Source organism: Seriola dumerili, unplaced genomic scaffold (genome assembly GCF_002260705.1).
Source record: "Seriola dumerili isolate Sdu_G_001 unplaced genomic scaffold, Sdu_1.0 BDQW01000121.1, whole genome shotgun sequence".
NCBI classification, from domain to species: Eukaryota; Metazoa; Chordata; class Actinopteri; order Carangiformes; family Carangidae; genus Seriola; species Seriola dumerili.
In genome coordinates, this window is record NW_019174376.1 from 2,171,220 (window position 1) to 2,193,495 (window position 22,276).

Genomic DNA, 22,276 nt, shown 5'->3' on the forward strand with positions numbered 1-22,276 from the left:
GTTTTGCAACTGAAAAAAACATCCGAAATAAACTCTAACGCAGCGTTCAGGACCCCCACCTTGGCTTTCTAGTGCCCCACCACCACCACCACCACCTCTTAGTAACTCTGTGAGGTAATAAAAGCGAGTGGGGTAGCTTTTCGCGACGCATAATGTGTCCTGCCAAATAACGGAGTAAACAAAACTGGCACAGTGAAGGAGATTAGAGAAATTTAAAAAAAAAGTAGGTTAAATTCCAATAATTATACAGCATTATCACATGTATAAGCCTTTTATTACACTGCCATATGAGATTTGTTGCCCATATAAAAAAAAAGTCACAACTGACTAGACAGAGGCATTATTGAAGTGAGGCATAGCCTATATTTTTAAAACAATAATTTAATGATAAGCCATTTTGGTAGAAATCCTCATAATCTACCATAATCATACTTAATTATGAACATATTACACTTTATACGAAGATAACAATGATTAAAAAATTCCACCTTATTACTCTTTCAACTCTACATGAGCCCAAGGTCACATTTTACATAAGACCCTTTCCCTACATTACCAGCTCATAGTTAAAAAAAAACCACAAAACTACATCCCCCTTCATTCCTTCACCCATCACGACTGCTGGGGGGTTTGTCTCTTAATGGATTCTGGAAGAGAAAGCATCCTGAAGGTGGGGAGGGAGCGGAGGGCCGAAGAAAGAGAGGGACAGAAGGGTCATCACCGCCCTTTGTGGCGGGATGGGTGGAAGAGAGGGAGGAGAAAGCGAGGGAGGTGAGGAGGGGGCAATAAACTTTGCTACAGATGAGGGTCACAAAGGTGCAGAGGTGCTTCAGAGGTCCTGGGAGCTGTTTTTTTTTTTTTTTTTTAAAGTTATGTAAAGTTGTATTTGAAATGAAGTCGATATGTTTTTCATTCATATCCACTGATTTCAATCAAATTGTACATTTCTGACGGAGGGCCGATTTGTTTACATGTGCAGATGGACAAATTGCAGCTTGTTACATGGTACCTAAAGTTTAGAGCTGTAGGTTTTATTGTTTATTCGACTTTAATAAAAAGTGCCATGCTGCGTTTTCTTTGATATGTTTAACCAGTCAAAGATACAATAAATCAACCATTCACGGTACAGCCCTCTTCATTAGTTTGAAATATGAACCTACTGCACCTCTTTTAAACCCTGCTGTGTGCAGGGTTTACTCATGTGATTGCTGATGGACTAAGGTTGGAGCATTGAATGTTTGTGCACATTCTTGTTTTGGCTCAGTAGTTGCAGTGTATCAAGGACACAGCAATGCTGTGGCGGTATAGTTTTAGTTTTCTGTTGTCTTGTTGAAACAACTGCTTGCTCTCTCTCTCTCACACACACACATGTGCGCACACACACACACACACACACGGAGGAGCATGGAGGAAGCAGTCCCACTGGGGTTTTGTCCCCGTCTGTGGTCTATGGGTTCAAAGCATCTTGCATGGGGAGGAGAGCCCTTAAACAGCATATTAAGCAGGAGTTAATTATATGCCAACCTAAGTGACAAAGGAAAAGAAAAGGCTCCTTCTGAATGGCAAGACAAGAAAAGAGAAAAGTCATTATGCTGCCCACTTCTTTGCATTTGAAAAACTCAGTTCTTATTTTGGCACTTCCATTTGTAACTCTACAGAAGAGTGGAGATCATGTTGTGGAGAGTCGACAACACTATCATCGCATCAGTGCTATTTAACTTTTTTTTTATATACATATTAGAGTCTAACACAAACCTGTTCAAGAATATAATTTAGAAAAACATGCACACACACACACACACACACACACACTCACTCTAATTCTGTGATAGAGAAACTATGGCAGTTTTGCATTACAATCACTTTGGCCTGAGGCAGGAGACAAAACAAAGTTTCCAAAAGGTCCAAAGTGTTTAAGGAAAACAATCAGTGAAGGTCACAGTGATTTACCTCTGACATTTATATCATTGTGTTGAATAAGGAGTTAAGTTAGAAATCTAAACACTAAACAAATAAAGGGAAGCCTATTCAATATATTCAACAACAATTTCCTCTACAGAGCATAGCACCGATCTCTTTTAGCTTGTGCACCTCATCGCAAGGGTGACAGTTAAATGTTGACTTTTGATGTGTGAATACCTCAAGTTGTTTTGTCGGCTGTGACAGTTGTTGTTTTGTGCACAAATATTTCCACAAACGTGTGTATTCAACATGTTGCCATAAAATTCTGAACTGAAAAGTGGGATTCGTCTTCTTTGATCCCCTCTGAGCTGCCCTTCCTTCAAAAAAATAAAAAAAAATCTATTCGATCCTGTTGTGGGGAGATTCAGCTATTGTTTCAGACCAGAAATGATGGACACGCCAGATTACAAATCAGTAGTCCGTCAGGAGAACTTCCCCTTGCCTCGGAGCAAATGAGTCAACTTTAACATCACTGCCAGGCTGTAGTGGCTGCCGTGAGTCTACTGTGCCATGCCACAACACCACAATGCCAATATCGTCTAAGCACACTGGGGCCCCTGAAGCAATATGAGCCAACACTGTAAAAAGTAATGGTAGTGGTGGTGTTTTAAAAGGTTACTGTAAGTCAGCTTTCACCAAACACAGCAGATTAAATGAAAGTGATAACACATGACAAGGTGTTTTACAAAATTGCGAACAAAAAAGAAAAAAGAAAAAAAAGAAACAGACAGGGCGGAGAAGTCTGTTATTAGAATATTCTGATGCGGGCAGTGTAATATTTGAGTGTATTGCCACTTTCCATGGGTGTGGGTTTGGGTTCAAATCCTCATGAAGTTTTAAAAAGTTTGCTTGTAGACAGTTTAACTTATAGTCTTTTGAAAATGGGAATCAACTAGTTTACCTACCTGGTAAAGCTGCACATGGCAGAAGTACTGTAGCTATTGTTGCTATGGTTACAGACAATTCTAGGCTACAGCTTGCGCAGTTCTTGAAATTAATCACCATGTCTGTCTTAAAACAATAGGAGCACATATGAACACTGGAAAAAGGTTTTGCTTTATTAAATCATTCCTTCTGTTCATATTGACCATAAAAAGAACTCTTTTTAAGGCACTTTCAATGCAAGGGATGGCCAAAAATGTATTGCAAAGTTTAAATGAAGTTATTATTAGGCTTCAGCAGTCATAGGCCTATAAGCAGTGTAGTTAATAAAATCAAGTGGGTATCCTCCAAAGTTAAAATCCCCTGTTTGTGTTTCTCTGTTGAGCTTTAACTTTGTGAAGGGATAAAAATAACTTTGTACTAAAATGACTGTAACTTGGGAAGATCCCCACTTGATTTGTTTAACTGGCTGAATCCCTATATTATCTTAAGTAAGTTTTCAATATATTTTTACATGGAAGGAAGGAGGAAAGATTTTGTTCCCCATAAACCCACATTTTGAAAAGTATTAACTGGAGGAATAATTATAGCAAGAAAAAGTTGTTTCAATGATCATACGGGTACCTGAATATTTTTTTGAGACAGACTTTAACAATTATGAAACTATAACTTCAATATTTCCAGTAGTCATGGTCTAATTACTCATCGTTAATTATAATTATTTCTAATTAGGATATCAGTTTTACTTTGTAGCTGTGTAGTTTAAGTAAGTGAACAGCAGCGGTTCTCAACCTGGCAGAAGGATACGTCATGCATGCCAAGATAAATCTGAGGGGTGTTTAAAGGGATGAGAAGGAAAAAAATACCCCTGTTACACAAAATTATGTTTATTTCTTCTGCCTTTTCTCTAATTTTGCTTCAATCTGCGGGAAAAATCACTCGTTGGTTGCACAGCTCATAACTCACTTCCACACCACCATATCCTGTGATGTGGGGTCACAAATAGACATGACTTCACTTTAAGGAGTCACAAGCCCAAAAGATTGAGAACCACTGGTATACAGTGTCATATGACACAGTATCATGGGTATGAACTTTTTAACTCCCATTTCTTCTCCCAGTTTTCCCATCAGCCTCTCACAGATGTCTTTTAGAGAATATATGTGATGTTGATAATATTTTACAAGCAGCAGTTTTTCTTTCTTACAGCATTCAGCAGCCCACACTGCCAGTGCCCATCGACCACAAAGAGCCTGTCCAGGCACTGATGTCATAAACATTAGCCATTTTTAACGCTCATCCACTTATTTATTATAGCAGCCTAGCAGATCACTGTGGCGCATAAAAGGCTGCCATGACAGGCAGGCTTAAATCATATTCATAACAAGGGGTTTTCCAATCAGCCTGTGGGAACAATTATGTCAGATTAATATCCTCTGTTTGCCCACTTGGTTAGACTTTTAGAAATTATGGGGTGGATTCTGCTGGATCACAATTATGCAAAGCAGATAGTACAGCTGGGCTATGTAGGAAGTTCTGCATTCAAGTTATGCTATGGGCCTTCATTTGAAGTGAATGAAATACTGTCGGCTGTCTGTGCTTGTTCTCAGGCGGTACTGCACTCTATTGGAGGAAAGGAGTCACTGCATTAATCCACAAGGCACGTAAGCAAATGTAATCCAGCAGAGCGAGCATTCTTTATACCCATATTATAGAAGTACACTTGTTTTATGGATATTTGACTCCTCATCCTAAAATTACAATCACAACACATGAGCTAAAAACCTGTCTCCTTAAAATTTTAAATGTGTAAATATAGCTTGTTACAACAATCTGAGTACTGCTGTAAGGAAACACAAAGCCACACCACAACACACAAAAAGAAAAATGTTTGACAAACATTCTGCATCCATCCCAAACTGAACATGTTTATTCATAAACTGGTAAAATATAGCACATTTGTATAAAAATGTAGAAAATTGTACACAAAATATAACACTTGGCTTTTGTCTATTATAGTTAATGCTACTATTATAGCTTTCTGTTGCTAAAGGTGATATTCTTTTGCCAGCAAAAAAGTCCGAATGAAGGATGACAGTTATAAAAAAAAAATAAAAAACAAAAAAACACACAGACACATATAGAAGGCAACATCCATAAAGTTCATTAATATAAAAAGATAATTTTATACAAAACATCTCATACATTCTAAAGAACAGCACTATCAGTCAATGTTGCTTATTGCTAGTGTTAGTGTTGTGTTAAAATAGACTATTTGTGCATCTTTTTCTCAGTCGTTTTAAGGTGTCTTTGGTACGTCGTACACTTTTTTCCAAAATGAATGCATGTTCATTCCTGCTAATGCTTAGTAACACTTTGAAGTGACACTACTAGTAAATTCTGAAAAGTCACATAAAATGCTTCAGCAACACTTTCATGTGGCCTTATTGAGTCTAGCGGTGCTCAGATGTGTTCTTCAATGACTATTTCAAAATACTGTGACAATTCTTTACTTTTATCAAAATGAGGTTCATGTGAATAGTCATAAGAGACAGAGACCTTTCCACACAGTGCTGTAGTCAGTGCAAAGCCACAGTGTAAAATTAGTTCTCCTGCCAAGAGCTGCAGCCTTCTTTCACATGACGCAGCTCAACAGTCGCACAAAAAGTACCTCAATGTACCTCAATGTACCTATACAATATGTATTTTACTACAGTGGTAGCAAGTGATAAAATTCCTGCTTCTTGATCCCCTATCCTGAATTAGTAATGCAGATTTTTCCAAATAACTCCTCTTTGGGATAAGAGAGAAAGTGCAGCAGCACTGTACTATGAATGTACCTCCATTTCTCAAATATAGACAACTATTACTGATCTGTTTACAAATACAAAGCAGCTGATTCGGGTTTAATTAAAATAGCCGTCATCCTCAGCTGAGTCATGTACGAGTCATAGGTCTGGTTAATGTTGAGCGAATGCAGTATGTATGAATATATCAGACATATTTTAATGTGGAGGGGATTGCTGCACATATTATATTTGAGCTTTACTTGTAACCCCTTATGTATGTACCTTAGAAAGAGCAAGGCACTTTCTGTTTTGCAGTTATAAACACCACTGAAAAATGTACACAGCTGCTTCAGGAACACTTACAGTAAACATGTGGAGTGCAAACTCTCTGTCTGGAAAGGCAATTACAACATAATTTGAACAGCAAAGATTCAAAATTCAAAGTCCTGAGTGTCTGTGTGTAGGCTATGTGTGCATCTGTGTCTGCATTTGCACATGTGTAGGAATACTATGTGTGTGTCTGTGTGTGCATTTGTGGGAATACTGATATGCCACTGGTACAGATTGCGATGTTCATGACAAGGAAGAAATCCCTAGCAATACAGATTAATATTTAGTAGCACCAAGAAATTATTTCTCAAAGACTAAAAGCGTATCTTTCTCATCCTTTCAAAACAACCATCTTACTAACTCCCATCTGAACACTGGCCTTCACAATCCAAGCAGTCGATCACGAGACAGGGGATGTCTCATTGTCATATACACAACATATATAAATGTATATAAAACTTATTTACATGTAGGCCTATCCTTCTCTGGTCTACTGTTGCCACAGCCCTGTGACTGGAATGCCTGTTTGGAAAAAGTTCAGTATCAGTTTCATATCAGGCATTTAAGTCTGTGTCTCGGGCACAGAAAACTACCAAGTACCAAGGCAGTGAAGGAAGAATACAGCAAGGGAGATTGATCAGGCACCTTTGGTTTTAAGGTTTACGGCGAGGATTCTTACAATTTTGAAACCTGTGATGGGACCACATTAGTAAGCCTTCGTCTCAACTTGCAACCAGAACGCATTACAACATGACGTTATTCCTGTTACATGCGTATCCAGTAGCAACAGACCCCTTGCCAGTTGAGGGTCCTGGCTCGAACAAGGGTTAATGTGTCAGGTTTATGTATAAAGGCTTATGGGGAAGTATAAAACAGCCCAGAGTAATGATCCATTACAGAAATGTTCCATTCAAAAGTTTGTCTGTCTTACCCTAACTGACCTTTCTTGCAATGTACAAGAGAAAATCACTATAAGCAACAGGAGTTAAGCATTTTAAACCCCAGGCTGGTTACATAAAGACCTTGCCAAAGGCTAAAATTGATTGATAGTCTGAATATATGCCTAAGAGTTGTCTTCTAAGACAATGTGTTCAGGTATTTATTCTCCCCAGCCAGCGAGGTAAGCATGGATGTCATGTCACCAACAGCCATGTTGGACAGGCCAGAGCCTGCAGCTAGGCTGACAGAAGTCTGAGGGGTGGTGAGGCGGGATGAGGCCTGGGAGGAGGATCCCGGCTGACCCTGGAGGGGATTGTTGACTGGGCTGAATGAGGAGGACTCGGCATCATCAATGATGGAGGTGAAGTCTATGCGAGCATTGTCCAGGTCCAGGTTTTCTAAGGCATTGGATATGGGGCCCGACTCAGGATAGGGAGCCATGGGGGCAGACTTAGTGCCACCTGTTGGATCCAGGTTGGACGTCATACTATGCTGCTGATTGATACAAGGCCCATTCTGGGGGTCCATGTGTTTCTCCATATCCATGTTGATCTGACCAGAGTAGTACATGTTGTTGTTATTGGAAGGAGAGAACATTTCATTTTGTTGGTGCTGTGGATGCTGGACTGGGGGCAGTCTGACCCCTCGTCTGGGGCTGGTAGTAGAGTGGACAGGGCTGAGATGGGGTGGGCTGCCCAGGTAGCCTCCTCCTACCTGTGACAGGCTGTTCTGACGGCTGAGAGGTTTCCGGCCCTGAGGAGGCCTGGGCACCACCATCTCTTGGCCATAGCATGAGCCTGGGAGACCTGTCAGCTGCTGGTCTTTAGGTGTCACCGAGCTGGGCCCTCGGCTGTGGTCCGGAGGGCTCATGACCAGGTTCTGGTTGGGGTAGGAAGGATAGGGTTGGTTGGAATAAAGATTCTGGTTTTGGTGCTGTGGACTGTGCTGCATCATTGCTGTCTGGCCGCTCATATCCATATTGTCAGGAAGAGAAGTAGGTTTTATTCCACCCTGCTGCTGTTGTTGCTGCTGCTGTTCTTGTTGCTGCTCCCACATGAGTGCTTGCTGGGACTGTACATAGTTCCTGACCATCATTTCCTTCACCTGCATCATGGGGGTCTCTGACCTTTGCCCATCTGAAAGAGCAGACCCGGCGCAACCTAAACTCAAGCCACCTCCACTGGGGTAAGACTTTTGGTTCTGCCCTTGAAAATCACAACTGGGATTGTTAGAGTTCCTCATCATAACCTGGCCTGTCTGTTGCGGGTAACCCTGAGTCTGCTGAAGGAGCATCCGCTGCTGTTGGAGCTTAGCACTTTGACAGGCGTCTCTGCCTCCCATCCCAGGGTGGAACTGCTGCTCAGGCTTGATGGTGAGTTTGTGGGTTCCATCAGGACCGTTATAGAGGCCAGTCTGATTGTTGAAGTGGGCCTGTGACTGTTGAGGCTGCAGGGTGGGATCTGAATACTGCATTCCTCGCTGGTTCTGGAGAGCATGGCTGGAGGTTTGGACTTGGCTGTGGGCGTCACTCCAAGGGCCTCCAGCGTCACCACCCTGGCTTATACTGGGATAATGGGGACCTGAGGGACTGAGCTGGCAGGTGCTCATACTGTACTCAGCCTGCTGGAGAAGTGTATTGGACATGCCCTCTGGGTGAATAGGCCTGGCTTGGCCCATTGGATTTCCACCAGCTCTGGAAATAACTTCCCCTCCCTGGTTCTGGAAGTGCCCCTGCATGTAACCCTGTTCTGGACAGCCCATAGAGTCATGGCTTGGGGACAGCTGGTTTGAAAGAGGACCTCCACCGCCAAGAGTTTGATGCTGTTGCTGATATCCCATAAAGCTTCTTTCTCCAGGGGGCATCATCATGGAACGATCCCTAGCATCAACAGGGGCAAGGTGGGGCTCCATACTCATAGCCTCCAGCATTACGTTCTCTGTGATGCTGGGCGGCCGAGGGGAGTACATGTGGCGGGCAAGACTGGTGTCAGAGCCACGGTGTTGCAGTGCATTCCTTCGGCTCATCATGGCTACATTATTAAGGCTATTGAAGCGCTTCGGGAGAGCTTGTGTTTCCGCTGCTGACCGCACCGGGTCACTGGCTCGCCTGATGTTGTTGCCTGGAGCCTGGTGAGGGTAGATAACACCAGTGCCGTACTCAGTGTTGGCACTGTGCCTACGTGGGCCAGCTTGTTGAAGGAAAGGAGGCAGAGGCTGCCCCTGGTACTCACTCAAAACACCTCTTCTGCTCGGAGTTCCTGGCTGCTCCATATTGGGTAAAGGAGTAGGTGGCGGTCCACCAGTTGCTGCAGCGTATTTGGCCTTTAGACTGTATTGCTGGGCGGGTGTTAAATTAGGAAGACCTGGCAATCCCCCTCCTCCAGGACATGGAGCTCCTCTGCGATTGGTCTCAGGAGAGAGGGGGTCTCCCCCACTCTGCTCTGGGCCGAGGACGTGACATCCTCCCCCTGCCGTTCCTCCCATTTGTGAGACCTCACTGGAGCGCCGACTGGACAGGTAAGGAGACACCATGGAGGAGCGACGGCTGACTGTATACGCAGAGCTTAGGCTGCTGGTGCCGCTTCCTCTCCTGTCATTAGTAGAGCAGCCAATCGAAGTTCCACCTCCTAACTCATGGTTAGACAGCTCCATAACACGTCGATTTGAGAGGAGCGGAGAAGGTGCACACATTCCCATATTCTCCCCTGTACCTGAAAATGTACATCCAACAGGTTAGAGATATATATTTATCAATACAAACCAAGAATGTTTATTTTGATTTCATTTGATTTTAGAAGAATTAAAACATCACACTGAAACAATCCTTGAACCCTCTGTCAGTCATACGTCTGTTATGTTGTAACATCCTTCAGCCCAGTAGAAAAATTCTATTTTGTACAATTCGCAAATCAACATCAATCAATATAAACAAAGAATATGCGCATGATTACAAAATTCTGATTATTTATGAATAACTTCGCCATAGAACTTACCAGGAAGCGTTGGTAACTTGTTGCTGGCACAGCGGCCAGGAGGAGTAGGCCTGCGGATTTGCTTCAGCTTGTCAATCTTCAGGTTCTCCAGCCTTTTCAAAGCCTGTGCCGACATTCCCATTGCTCCTCCTACACTTCCTGGTTCCCCTCCTCCTCCACCTGCTACTCCATCCTCCAGTGCTGTGAGATCCTCCAAGCTGCCTGCTGCATTTAGGTTCATCTCCACCCCACTGTCGTTGTTGTTGGCGCTACCCAGTGGAGAACGTTCGCTACTGCAGGATGACTGACCACCAGGACTTGGCTGGGATTTCTGAAAGAGGTAAATGCCTTGTCATGTATACTTTAAATTACAGACCGTCTTTTTCAAAGTGTAACGAGTTTTGTTTATTTTCTTATATTGAAAGAACCTTGCAGGTTATAAATAAAATTTAGCACTCACCAGAGCAGTCTCAGGAGCCAGCAGTTTGCAGTCCTCCCGGCGTGTCTCCTCTTTCTCCAGCAGCAGTTCAGAGTTCTGCCCTCCAGGGGTCATAGCTGAGCCAGGCGGTCGAGGGCCTGTGTCTCCCCGATGCTTCTTGGTGATGTGGGCTTCAGGGCCGTGCACCGTCTTCACGTGTTTTCGCAGAGAGCTCGGATCTGTATACCGCTTAGTGCAGCCTGGGATCTTACATACATAAGGTTTCTGCAAAAGAACAAGGTGTCAGTCTATACAAAAAACGATGTTCGTGTGGAGACAGTCTAGCATAGCATAATTTGTGTAACTGCATCTGAGAGTGTCTCATTGGTCATTCTTGGCCTAAACTATTAAAAATGGTTTGCACAAATGTTTTTCCTTCTTTTTTAAACTTGACATTGTGAACATACAAAATATTTGCATAAGTGTGAATCTCCACCAGACTCCCATATTAACTTATTTGAATAAAAAGCATCTATCAGTTATCTGCCTTGGACTGATTATATGTTGTACATAGCCAAGACAAATGCTGATATTAGCTTTCAAACTATATGCACATAAAATTACATAATTACTCAGTGGTTTACACTACGGTACCTCATTGGAGTGAGTCCGGTTCTGGTGCTTGGCCCGGTCTGAAGCATTGGAGAAGGCCTTGTTGCAGCCTTCATGTTCACACACGTATGGTTTCTCCCCAGTGTGAGAGCGCAGGTGGGTCTTCAAATTTTCCAGGCGAGAGTAAGCCTTGTTACAGCCTTCAAACTGAGACAGAAATACAAATATAAATATTGAATCAATGAATGAATATTGTTTATTAGAGTGTCCTGCACCTTATCTGGTGCCCAGCCCATATAGGCTCACAAGACACTTAACCATAAACTTGATGGCAACATAACAAATCATCACATACATTTACATTTTTGCAATTAAGAAAACATCTTCCAATAGTCTAGACTAAAAACAGAAATAGTAAATCAATGAAAGTTTCAGCTACAGACCTAGAATCCTACAGCCAGACTGTATTTCAGCTACAGTGCATTCAGTGTAGTTTCAAGAGCTTTATAGAGGATTAATATCCCTTTCCCCCTTGCATTAATGATTTCAACAAGGCTTGTGACCCCTGAAAACCTGTTCTTAATGAGTTTCATATTGAAACTAAAATAGAGGCGTTATTGTGTCTTCAAAGGGAGAAAAAGAAAAGATCTTACAGTGCTGCTTGGTAAAATAAATTAGCAAGGTATGATAGGATCAGGACAGAGGACAGGCCCCTCACTGAGGTCACCCTGACCTGCCACCTGGTAGTGAATCCATTTGGAAGCTGGGGGGGTGGGGTGTGTGTGTGTGGAGATTTAAGATTGACTCACAGTGCACTTGTGTGGCTTCTCTCCTGTGTGTCTGCGCATATGAACCACCAGCATGTACTGGGCTTTGAAAGGCCTCTGTTCTCGAGAGCACTCCTGCCAGTGGCACACAAACTCCTTCTTCTCTCCGTGGATGTGCTCATTGTTGATGTGCTGCAGAGTAAACAGTAAAGGGAGACACATTAATGATCACAGTGATACAATGTAGATACCCTAACTCAAATGCTTCAGTAAAAGAGGGATTAATATGAAAATGCAACCTTGGATTTGCTCAAGAACAACTCAATTCTTCCATTTTTTCATCAGTATTTCTTACGTGAACTAGCTGGTCTTGTGTGTCAAATTCCTTGTTGCAGCTTTCCCAGCGACAGTTAGTTTCATAGACGGCCTCTGGCTCAGGTTTCCCATCCTCTTTGTCCAAGTCATCTCTGCCGTCCAGTAGACTCAGGAGAGGGTCCTGATGTGCACAAACAAAAAAATGGTTAAAATTAAAAAAAAAAAAAAAAAAGTACTGAACAAACATATCAAATTTTACTATGTGCACTTGTCTTAAAGCTACTTATGTTTTCTTTATATTGCATATTAGATATCAGCCAGTCATGCCATCCACTGTTGATATGATGGAGGTTAATTTCCAAATAAAGCCACATAAAAAAAACTGACCATAAAAGATGCATAAATGTATCTTTGTATGTGATGATGATCGTATAATTTTGGCAAGAAAATTGTCATACTTTGAAACAATACCTGTTTTATGTGTCAGAGCAAAAACATCACAAAGAGCCATTCTTGACTTCCACCTACTCTTCTTGACTCCACATCATTTTGACATTAAACACACACAAAAGCTTTTCTATTCCTGTATGCGTATTTGCCAAGGCCAAAAACTAAAATATAAATACCCATTACGAGAATAAGAGCGATACTGTACCTGAGTGCCAGTGGAAGAAGGACTAGCCACGTCCCCCTCTGACCTCTCCTCCAGGCTCTTCACATTCATGCCATCCATCACACCTCCCAGCCCTGGCTCCGTTTTCAGCTACAAAACAATACACACATCATACTATGTTTCATCTGTCTTGCACAATCCGTGTCTGTCTCTCACGGTCATTCACCTTCATGCAATTAACACCGATTTTAAATTCTCCTCATCATAGACCTGCCTGAGCTTCCTATTCCCTCCTCCCATGCCTCCTCTTCCGGCTGTCAGTAACTGAAGGCGCACTGATACTGAACTGCTCTGACCGCTTTCTAAAGTGAGTGAGAGAGCCGTCTTACATGTCCATGCTTGGGTGGAACGTGGAGTCGAGGATTGTGCGGAGGTAAGCGGGAAGCTTGGCAGGGACCTGGTGTGTGTCCACCTAGAGGTGTCCCCCCGCCTCCACTGTACATGGAACCTTGTTGCCTGGACTGGCAGTTTATATTGCTGGAATAACCCAGGGACGGACTGCGAAGTAACAGAAAAGACAATATGAACCATTGAGGTATTCAAATTCATCAAATAAATATATATATATATCAATAAAATAAATATCTAAATATATAGGAGAATGTGGACATTTGCGAAATATCTGACCTCATGGCGCTCACAGAGAGGTGCCCATAGGAGCTGGCTCCATTGGGGTTGCAGCGAGAGTTGACAAAGGCCACTAAAGAGTTGGGTGATGTCCGGATTACTGTCTGCAGGTCCACACTGGCATCAGACAGAGGAGAGATGGACAGAGCTCTCTTTTTACTCAGCTTCAGCATGGAACGAGGTGTGGAGAACCTTGAGCCTACAGAAGGGGGGGGGGGGGGGGGGGGACAACAAGAGCAGGAGGGTTAGCTTTGAAGACACAAAAGATTTATTCAAATTTAAATCCAAACAGTGCACACCACTTCCCCATTACTTTGTGAGTGATCCCTTACCATCACCAGACCCAATCTGATCAGAGCCAGGCTGAACCTGGCAGAAGTTATGATGAGAGGACATCATGTTGTTCTGGTTACAGTAGGGGGTGCTATTGCCACCTGCACAGCATTAAGGATAGACAGAAACAGACAGCAACATTAATATCTCTCAGGTTGTGTGTGTGTGTGTGTGAAGCAGACAGATGGTTGCTTGGCTACTGAGGCCAGTGTTCATATGTTTAAACTCTCAACAACGCATTATGTTGAAAATGCAGTGAAGTGAGGAAGAGAGATACTTCACTGTATTTTTAAAGAGGATGAGACATAATAGTAAAAACCAGCAAGGTCAGAAACATGAGGTAGAAATTGCATTGTAATGCCAGGTAACAGCATCCACACTAGTAACTCATTTTAAATTATTATTATTACATTGTTATGTAAAAGCCACACCGTAACAGTCAGAAGATGGCATCTGTACATCATTTACATTAGATTCACTGTTCACTATTTACATATTTAATGTTTACAGGGTTTCTTTTTTTTATCTCTAGTTCACATAAGGTTAACTGAGTAATTTTGATTTGTCCATTTTTTCTGCAAGCTATCGTAGAACACTAGGTAGTTTCTGTTTCCTACTCAGTCTCTCAGGTATCTTTAAGTCCAAATCAGTAGCAGCTGTGAGATTCAGGAGGTGTAAAAGATACTCTGACTCACTCTCTGTGGGCGGCATGCCCCGGTGGCCCATCATACTGTGGGGCGGTGGGGCCTGAGGGGGCCTCATGTATTGATCCATGCAGTGGCCAATCCCCTGTCCTGGCCCTGATCCATGAGTCATACTGGGAGTCATGGGATTATACATAGCTCGGCAGTCCTGGGGAGGGCAGTTGAGGAGTGGGGCACGGAGCGAAGACACATCACTGTAGGGAGACTGGTCTGATGGGACTAGGCTGCAAATATCCAAGAAACACACATATCATAGGTATGAATATATAAATTATGAAAATTAAGTGAACTTAATGTGAGACATGGCTGCTGCCAAAACTCGCGATGGGAGCTGTGAAAATAACAGAAAATAGTGCATAGTACATTGCTCTCTAAATATCAGAGTAAGTATCAGAGAAGCAATAAATGTGCAACACGTCAACACACAGCACATCTTTCTTGTTCTGTTAATGTGACTTCTGACTCTCCTATTCCTCAACCTGAGGACGAGCTGTTTTAATGTAATAACAGAGAAGAGGGGCAGTCAACAGTGTTGCAAGTCACTGAGAGGCAGATAAGTAATATTCATTGGTGGTCTAGGAAAGTATCAGGGCCCAAACGTAACACGTGAAATAAATAAGTGAATAAATAAATGAGTGCGATAAACTTCTAATTAATTAATGAATTCATTAAAATGTAAAAAAAAATTAATCAATAACTAATTGAAAGAATGTTTGATTTTTCCATTTCCTGTGTGTTGTGGAATAGTTTCTTGTAGGTTCATCATGTGTCACTTTTGAACCCTCATAGTGAGAGAAGATTATACAAATGACACAACTTCTATAAATACAACTTCATATAGAAGCTAAAGCATTTACAGTAGCAGGAACAGACAGCCTGAAAAAAAAAAAAAAAAAACGCACTGCCTGAAGCGCTGAAGTCAGGGGGAAAAAAAACTCCATATTCCCAACTTCACCCTGATCTGTTGTGATGTCTCCTTCTCACCAGTAGATGGCGTATAGGCCTTATCTTGGTCTACACTGTGGAAACTTACTCATCTGGGTTTTCCCCTTCCAAACTAGAAGTGAAGCTTCAATGGAACTTTCCAGTCTTCTCATGAATTTCAATGTATTCTCTGACCTTTCCTCAGTCTCACTGGTTAGTTCAAACTCGGTCCCTGCTGCTCTTCTCCTCTGTCTCGCTCCTCTCCTAAAGGAACAGACTTCATCCATCCACCTTCTCCTAAGACGTCCTTTCAGTTCTTTAATTCTTTCGCCACAACGTGTATTCCACACAGGAGCTTAATCTGTCCTCTCTAATCCACTGTGCCGGTTCCCCCCGAATTTACCTCCCTCCTATTCTCAGTCCTTTCTCCCTTTCTCTCCTCCCATTCATCCCTTCTGTTCTACTTCTCTGTCTCTCCCTCTCTCTCTCCCTCTCTCTCACTCTCTAGCCCCTCTGTCATTTCTGTCTCTTTCTATCTCCTCTTCCTTTCTCCCTCCTCCTCCTCCTGCTCCTCTGTCTTTCTCTGTCCTGCACAGCCACCTTTCTCTCCAACTCTCTCCGCTTCTCCCTCACTCTGGGTAACCTGAGCGGGGCGCGAGGCAGTCATGCAGAGCGCAGCAGGGCCTGGTCAGCCTGTAATTAGCAGCTGTCAGAGAGAGGCCGAGTCCACCCGCAACCTGGGTGGCATGAGAAGGAGGCGAGAAAGGGAGGGGAGGGGAGAGGAGTAGAGACGGGGGCATGTAGAAGGCAGCCGGGGGGGGGGAGGGGGGCGGGGGTTGAAGGGGCTGAGCTTGTACTGTGTCCACAACAATTGCTTCTGTGCCCTCATAATATCCCCGTGTTAAAACAGGAACAGTTTCTAGTTCTTCAGGATGAAATATAATTTGTAATTTCTAGGGACTGAAGACATGTGGGAAAACAGAATGAGATTAGCACTTGTAGCAAGATCAGAGAGTTCAATGATTTGGAAAATCCTTATTTTCTTTTTTTTCGAGGGTGAGATCAGAAGATCAATATCTCGGCATAAAGACTGGAAACAAGAATGAACAGCTCGTCTGGCTTTGTCCAACGTTCAAAAATACACCTACAAACACTTGTAAATGTATCTCGCTTTTTGAACTTGTGTGTAAACAAAAATATAATGAATATATGGAACTCAGTGAATGTTTGCAGTTTACCAAAGCCTTGTTGTCACTGTGAACTTGCCAGGTTTGATACTTTCATGCTTGTGCACAGACCAAAACCTGTGCTCACTGACCGTATATGGAAACCCGTGCCAACATGCTGCACAGAAGTGCCGGGAGTTTAGATAAACTATTGTTCATCAAGAAATAGCTCCAACGCATCACTAGAGCCTGCATTAATTCATATTAATATTTCCATATATGTTGGTTGATACACTGAAAAGTTGTTTTACATCTATATAAAAAATGCGTATCTTGGTTTGAATTCCCGGTCAAAAAGTTAAGGAGTCTATATTTTCTAAGTTTGGAGGGAGCCAGGCTAGCTGTTTCCCCCTGTTTCCAGTCTTTATGCTAAGCTAGGCTAACCATGTCCCGACTCTGTCTGATTACATAACACACAGACATGAGAGCAGTAGGCTTTTTAACCTTCCCGTTGTACTCAAATAACCATATTTCCCCAAATGTTGAACTATTCCTCCAGTTTCTCTCATGTAAACAGTTGTGTATTCCACCATGACCAGCAGAGTTTAAATGCAGCTACAGAGTAGTGCGTGAGGACACAGCCATAGGCTAACTGCTGTCTTACCCTCTGGAGGGCTGGCTGGGTGAGGTCTCATAGTGATACAGCCCCTGGTGTGGCTGCATGTCCACTGGCATTGGAGCTCCTGGAGACCTGCTGCTCCCCTTACACCCTGGACCTGACACACAGAGACAAGGATACGGTTAGAGGGAAGAAAGAGGAAATCCAAACAAACCCAGCCCAACCAAACAAAACTAAACTCCACCAGAAAGAAAAACCAAATACACAAAAACAATTGTGGTTGGGTGAAAAGAAAAAGAAAATGTAGGATGTTAATAACATACCAAACCAAGCAAAACAGTTCAATGGCAAAAAAGGCTCTCTCTGAAAATCATGAGTCATACTTATTTTAAACAGATGGTATAAAAGTACTAAATGCATTACTTAAGTGAAGGTAGGACTATAAAAAACATAATAGTAGTAGAAAATGAAACACACATTGTAAAACTATTTAGTTAACATCAAACATTATTAAAAATAAACTCCTATAAATAAATAAATTCCTGCATTCAAAATACTGAGAAATGTGTTGTTTTTGTTTTTGTGTTTGTTTTTTTTTTTACACAGTGCTGTAGCCCACCTGCTTCAATAGACAATATGTTATATTCTATTAGTTTATATTTGGAATATAACTGTAAAACAATACAACATTTTTAACAGTGTACTTAATCCCTTAAAAGTCACAAATATAAAACTAAAACAACTGTTGTCAATTTACAATCAGGTCAAATCTGCAGCAAATAAATCACAACGCAAGAGACGCCCCTTCTGCAGCCACACATTTATAATAATATAAGCATTTAAAACTCCATTTGGAGAGATGAAACGTGACACACAAGTATCATGAACATATGAGTACATAAAGTTAAAGTGAGTCCTCTTGACAGCAATTTGATCCGGTACACGGAATAGACAAAGTATCTTCACATTTAAAAGAGACTTTAGATACATAAGAAGTAAAAAAAAATGCCCTGCTCCAACCTGAGGTGACTGTATACATTACAGAGACTTTAAAGGCAAGTCATGTGATGGTACTGATGTGCCCTGACATACTCCTACAGATTACACAAAAACCTTGTGACACAAACTGCGGGCTTGGCTTTAATCTCTCTTCTAAACAGTCTTGTACCTCAAACGTCGCTGAACTAAACAACTAAAAACCTGCCACACCTGCCCATCCTGGAAAGTAGTGATCAACATGGAAAAGACACACTGAAGAAGGAAATCAGGGTTTTTGCCTCGAAGCTTAAAAGACTAATAGTTAAGGTGAAGCTGGCACCAAAATCAGATTAAAATGGGACTAGAACAGAGCTACGCAAGCGTAATGCATTCACCTAAGAAGAAAAAGGCTTGCCCTGTTTTTGGGCAGTGTAGTGTAGAATTTCTTGTTTTTCCTGAATTAATGAGATTATTATCTCAGAGGTTTTATTTTTCCATGAAAACTTTTCTCAGAATTCTGAGATATTAATGTCATTCATTCAGAAAAAACAGGGGAAACATTTTTTTTTCTCAAATGAATGCATTACGCTTCTGTACAGAGCAGCCTTTTGTATCAAACTCATATTGAGACGGTATCTTTCAACAGGAGTGTATGTGTAAGGTAATTCTAGCTGAGTGATCTCAGGAACAAGCACCTGCTCATTACAGACATCCAACCACATCAGTGCAAGTACTAATAGTCAGAACTGAGGGCTCTTACAAGTTTACAGAGGTAATTAACACCAAAAAAGTACTGCACACACCGACGTCATGGGGACAGGCTATAGCTTTTTTTCCTTTATTTTGTATGTGCTCTGAAACTATTTTGTTTTAACAATGCAACAATAAATTTTCTTTCTGATGCAACATTCTTTAGCTCTGCCTTTAAGTCCTTGTCATGCACGTGGAATCAAAATATCACATTGCTGTTGTTCATGTGACAAGTGTTCAAACCCAGTGGGAAAGCTGCTGTCCAGTGCAGATGAAAGCTCTGTGGTTTCAGTGTAACAGGTTGCCAGGCCTGTTATGTAGTAGCACAAGTGTTAAAAGGGCAGCAGGGACCTATTTAAGCCCACAAGCCAACAGGGGGATTTGGTAGGCAAAGTTAGCCAGTGGCTAAATAACGTGGGCGGTCCAGGGCTAATTGCACATATTCAGCACCAGCTTCGGATGTGTGTATGATAATTAGTCGGAAGTGCTAAATAGAGATCTCGCCGAGCACCTCAGCTGTCCAGAACTAATAAATACCAAGAAGGGGGTCCCCAGACAGCCTGACACACACATACACACACACTGACACACCTGTCAGTCTCGCCAGGGGGTAGCATGATAATCCAGTGGCCACCAAGTCTACTGAGAATGTGTGTGCATGTGTGTGTGTGTGAAAGAGTGAGTGTGGCTGTGAATATACAGTTTGTACTGTGTAAGCCCAGTGGCAGGTGTGTATGAGAAGAGAGTCTTGGAGACAAGTGTATTTGCAGCACAGCGTGTGTGTGTGTGAGTGTGTGTGTGAGTTGGAGAGTGTGTTTGACATGATAAATGGTGGTGGATCTCAGAGTGAGAGTGAATAATGTATGAGACCACCTTAAGCAAGCTGGAATCTTTAGAAAAATATGTTTGTGCCTATATGTGTTTCTCCTGGGAGCAAGGCAGGGAGTGTGTGCCTGAGTGTTACTGTTGTAGCTCTACGTACACACACTCAACTGTGTTGTGTATTTTATTTGCATGGTACACAGTTTACACTGCTACCCAGTGAATTACTGTAAAGTCAGTGCAACAGCAGAGTAAGTCAACATCATAAATATTTAGCAAGTCTGAGCGACCCTGCCTACTAGAAATTACTTCTATAGACTACTAATCTGCAACAGCAAATATGCTCTTTAGAGAAACATAACCCCACTTGCCAAGACGCCAAATACTGAAAACATTAAAGTTGGAGTATGGGACTTTTACATTCAAGCCTATCAGCACCGTGTCCGTGGTGACATTCCCGCTGGCGCTGGAGCACCAGTAGCGATTCATTTTACGTCAACCAGCAATGATTGGTTTGTCAGAGCTGAGGAAGGGAGCAACCGTAACAAAGGAGACAGAGTAGGCTACAGCAACTTGGAACAACCCATGCAGCAACTCCACGGCTAGGACAAACACAGATTTCGGTCGGTATGGCTTTTCTTCTTTGACAGGTTGGTATTTTTACAATATTTGAAGTAGGCTATGTAGCTATTACATTCACCTACTGTAAATAATGTATTTTTGTCTTCGAACTCAGAATACGTCAACGGTGTTTGTGTAATTTCTTTACCAGTAGGGAGAGACAAAATGCGATTGTTGTTTGACTAGTCTAGACTGGTAAATAAACAGCTGTTAATGCTAAAGTTAGCTATGTAGCAATAGCAAAACCAACCACATGAGTGAGACATGAACCCAGTGAAGTGTAAAAGTCCTACACTTTGTTTTGACTTCTGTACAGAAACTGCAGCACCTCTTAAAATGTTGTCAGTGGACATGGTCTATTATAGTAATTGTGCTTCTTACATGCATACATTGCTTACATACACAACATGCTTGACAAAATAAATTAGCATATTCAGATACAATATGTTTGTAAATATGCAAAGTGTTGATCATACGTATATTTCAAGAGTGCATCATTTGAAGATATGTGATCTCCATATAGTTACACATTAACCATTTAAAATAACACTCCCTCACCAATATTGATTGTTTCTGTGAAAATGAAACACTACTAAAGCAGGGGCATTTACATACAAAAAGATTTGTTTGAAGAACATATATATATATTTTTTATATACTTACTGATGACTTTCAGGTCAGGAGAAATTTTCAAAACTTTATACTACTCACTACTAGAATTAAACAAGTCCCATCTATATATTTTGCAAAATGCATGTGTATATATGCTTTCCATCCATTATATGTGTACATGTATGGATATATGGATTTACCATCTGTAATATGTATGTACAGATAGATGATTTCATACATGCATGGTGCTGACACAGGTGTCGTGGCATTGTGCTATTTTAGGTCAATATTTTGTGAGAAACTCTAAGGGAGTTTGCTTCCTGGTGTAATTTGTGGTGCTGGGTTTGAGAGGGACGGGGCAGCAGCATATTAAAAACCCCAAGGCCATAAATCAAACGGCTAACTAAACAAGCCTGCTCCACTGCGGCACAGCGAGCTGGGCTGGAGCTGAGGATGAGGACAGGAAGTCCAGCCACTTTCTACACCCAAAACCTCCCCATTCAAACACTCCAAGTTCACTTACCCGGCAACATCACCACCCCATACAAATAAGCCACACCTAACAGCCAGACATCTTGCACAGTTATTCTGTCTCAAACATCAATAACCATACACAGGACTATGACAAAACCAGAGTGAAAAAACCTTGAAAATAAAATGACCACGACACTCAGTGTGAAAACAAGGTGTATGTTGTACAGGTTGCAACTAACAAACAATTTCAAAATTAATTTGTCTCTTATAATTTTTTAATTAATGTGCTAATTGTTCAGTCCATGTAATGTCAAAAACAAATTCATTTATAAATCAGATAAACAACTACTCATTTCAACATGTGTATTTTAGATAATAAAGTACTTAATGAAAAAAAAAAAAACCTTGAAAGAAATTTAAAAAAGCATTACCAATTTCATTTGTTGCATGAAAATCCTACCTTCATTATTACTTTTCATGGTTCTTTTTTGGGCACTGTATTATGTTTCCAGAGTGAGACAAACTCATATAAGTCTATTTTATGTTCCTGGACTGTGATATTAGCTGAGCTTTCCTTTATTACTGGATATGTTAAAACAAGCCCAAGAAGTCTTGACTGTGGTTTATCGCAATAAATTTCCATTCTGACTTACCTACTTAGTCACCAAACCAGCTTACCACCAGTAAATAAAATATGGTTTTGTATCCTTAATGGACTATTACTCATTCACCAGAAACCCAACCACTGCACTGTAAGGACCCGCCATTCAGCAAAAGCTAATGCTAAATACAAGAACAGATCTGGTCCTGGCTTTTCTGTTATAGGAATCAAACATTTACAGATTTATGTAACCTCTGAAAGAAGACAGAACACATTTCTCTTACGAACATAAAAATTGTAATATATAAAACGCAGCTCTACCAGTCCAATACACTCAGGGGTTTTGCTATTACAGCCCCACTTAGTCTTGCATGACCAGTAGCTAA

At 41.7% G+C, this 22,276-nt stretch overlaps 1 protein-coding gene across 1 annotated transcript; it reads right to left on the reverse strand.

The window, feature by feature from the left end:
* Window positions 1-4,757: 4,757 nt before the first annotated feature.
* gli1 (GLI family zinc finger 1) lies at window positions 4,758-17,148 on the reverse strand. The gene is made up of 12 exons (XM_022748264.1): window positions 17,078-17,148; window positions 14,305-14,547; window positions 13,619-13,710; window positions 13,287-13,485; window positions 12,989-13,157; window positions 12,642-12,749; window positions 12,027-12,167; window positions 11,714-11,863; window positions 10,947-11,111; window positions 10,335-10,577; window positions 9,896-10,205; window positions 4,758-9,613 (listed from the first exon to the last, which is right to left on the reverse strand). Exons 1-12 carry the CDS (start codon window positions 17,146-17,148, stop codon window positions 7,041-7,043), a joined length of 4,464 nt encoding a protein of 1,487 aa, XP_022603985.1. The 3' UTR covers window positions 4,758-7,040.
* Between the last annotated feature and the right edge of the window lie 5,128 nt (window positions 17,149-22,276).

Bases quoted from the DNA above. Each gene is read 5' to 3' on its own strand.
- gli1 (XM_022748264.1), bottom strand. From the start codon at position 17,148: ATGCCAGTGGACATGCAGCCACACCAGGGGCTGTATCACTATGAGACC. The intron at 11,864-12,026 runs GTAAGAAATACT...TTTACTCTGCAG, and splicing joins CACAAGACCAGCTAGTTCAC to CACATCAACAATGAGCACAT. The intron at 10,578-10,946 runs GTACCGTAGTGT...GTTCTTTTGCAG, and splicing joins ACCGGACTCACTCCAATGAG to AAACCTTATGTATGTAAGAT.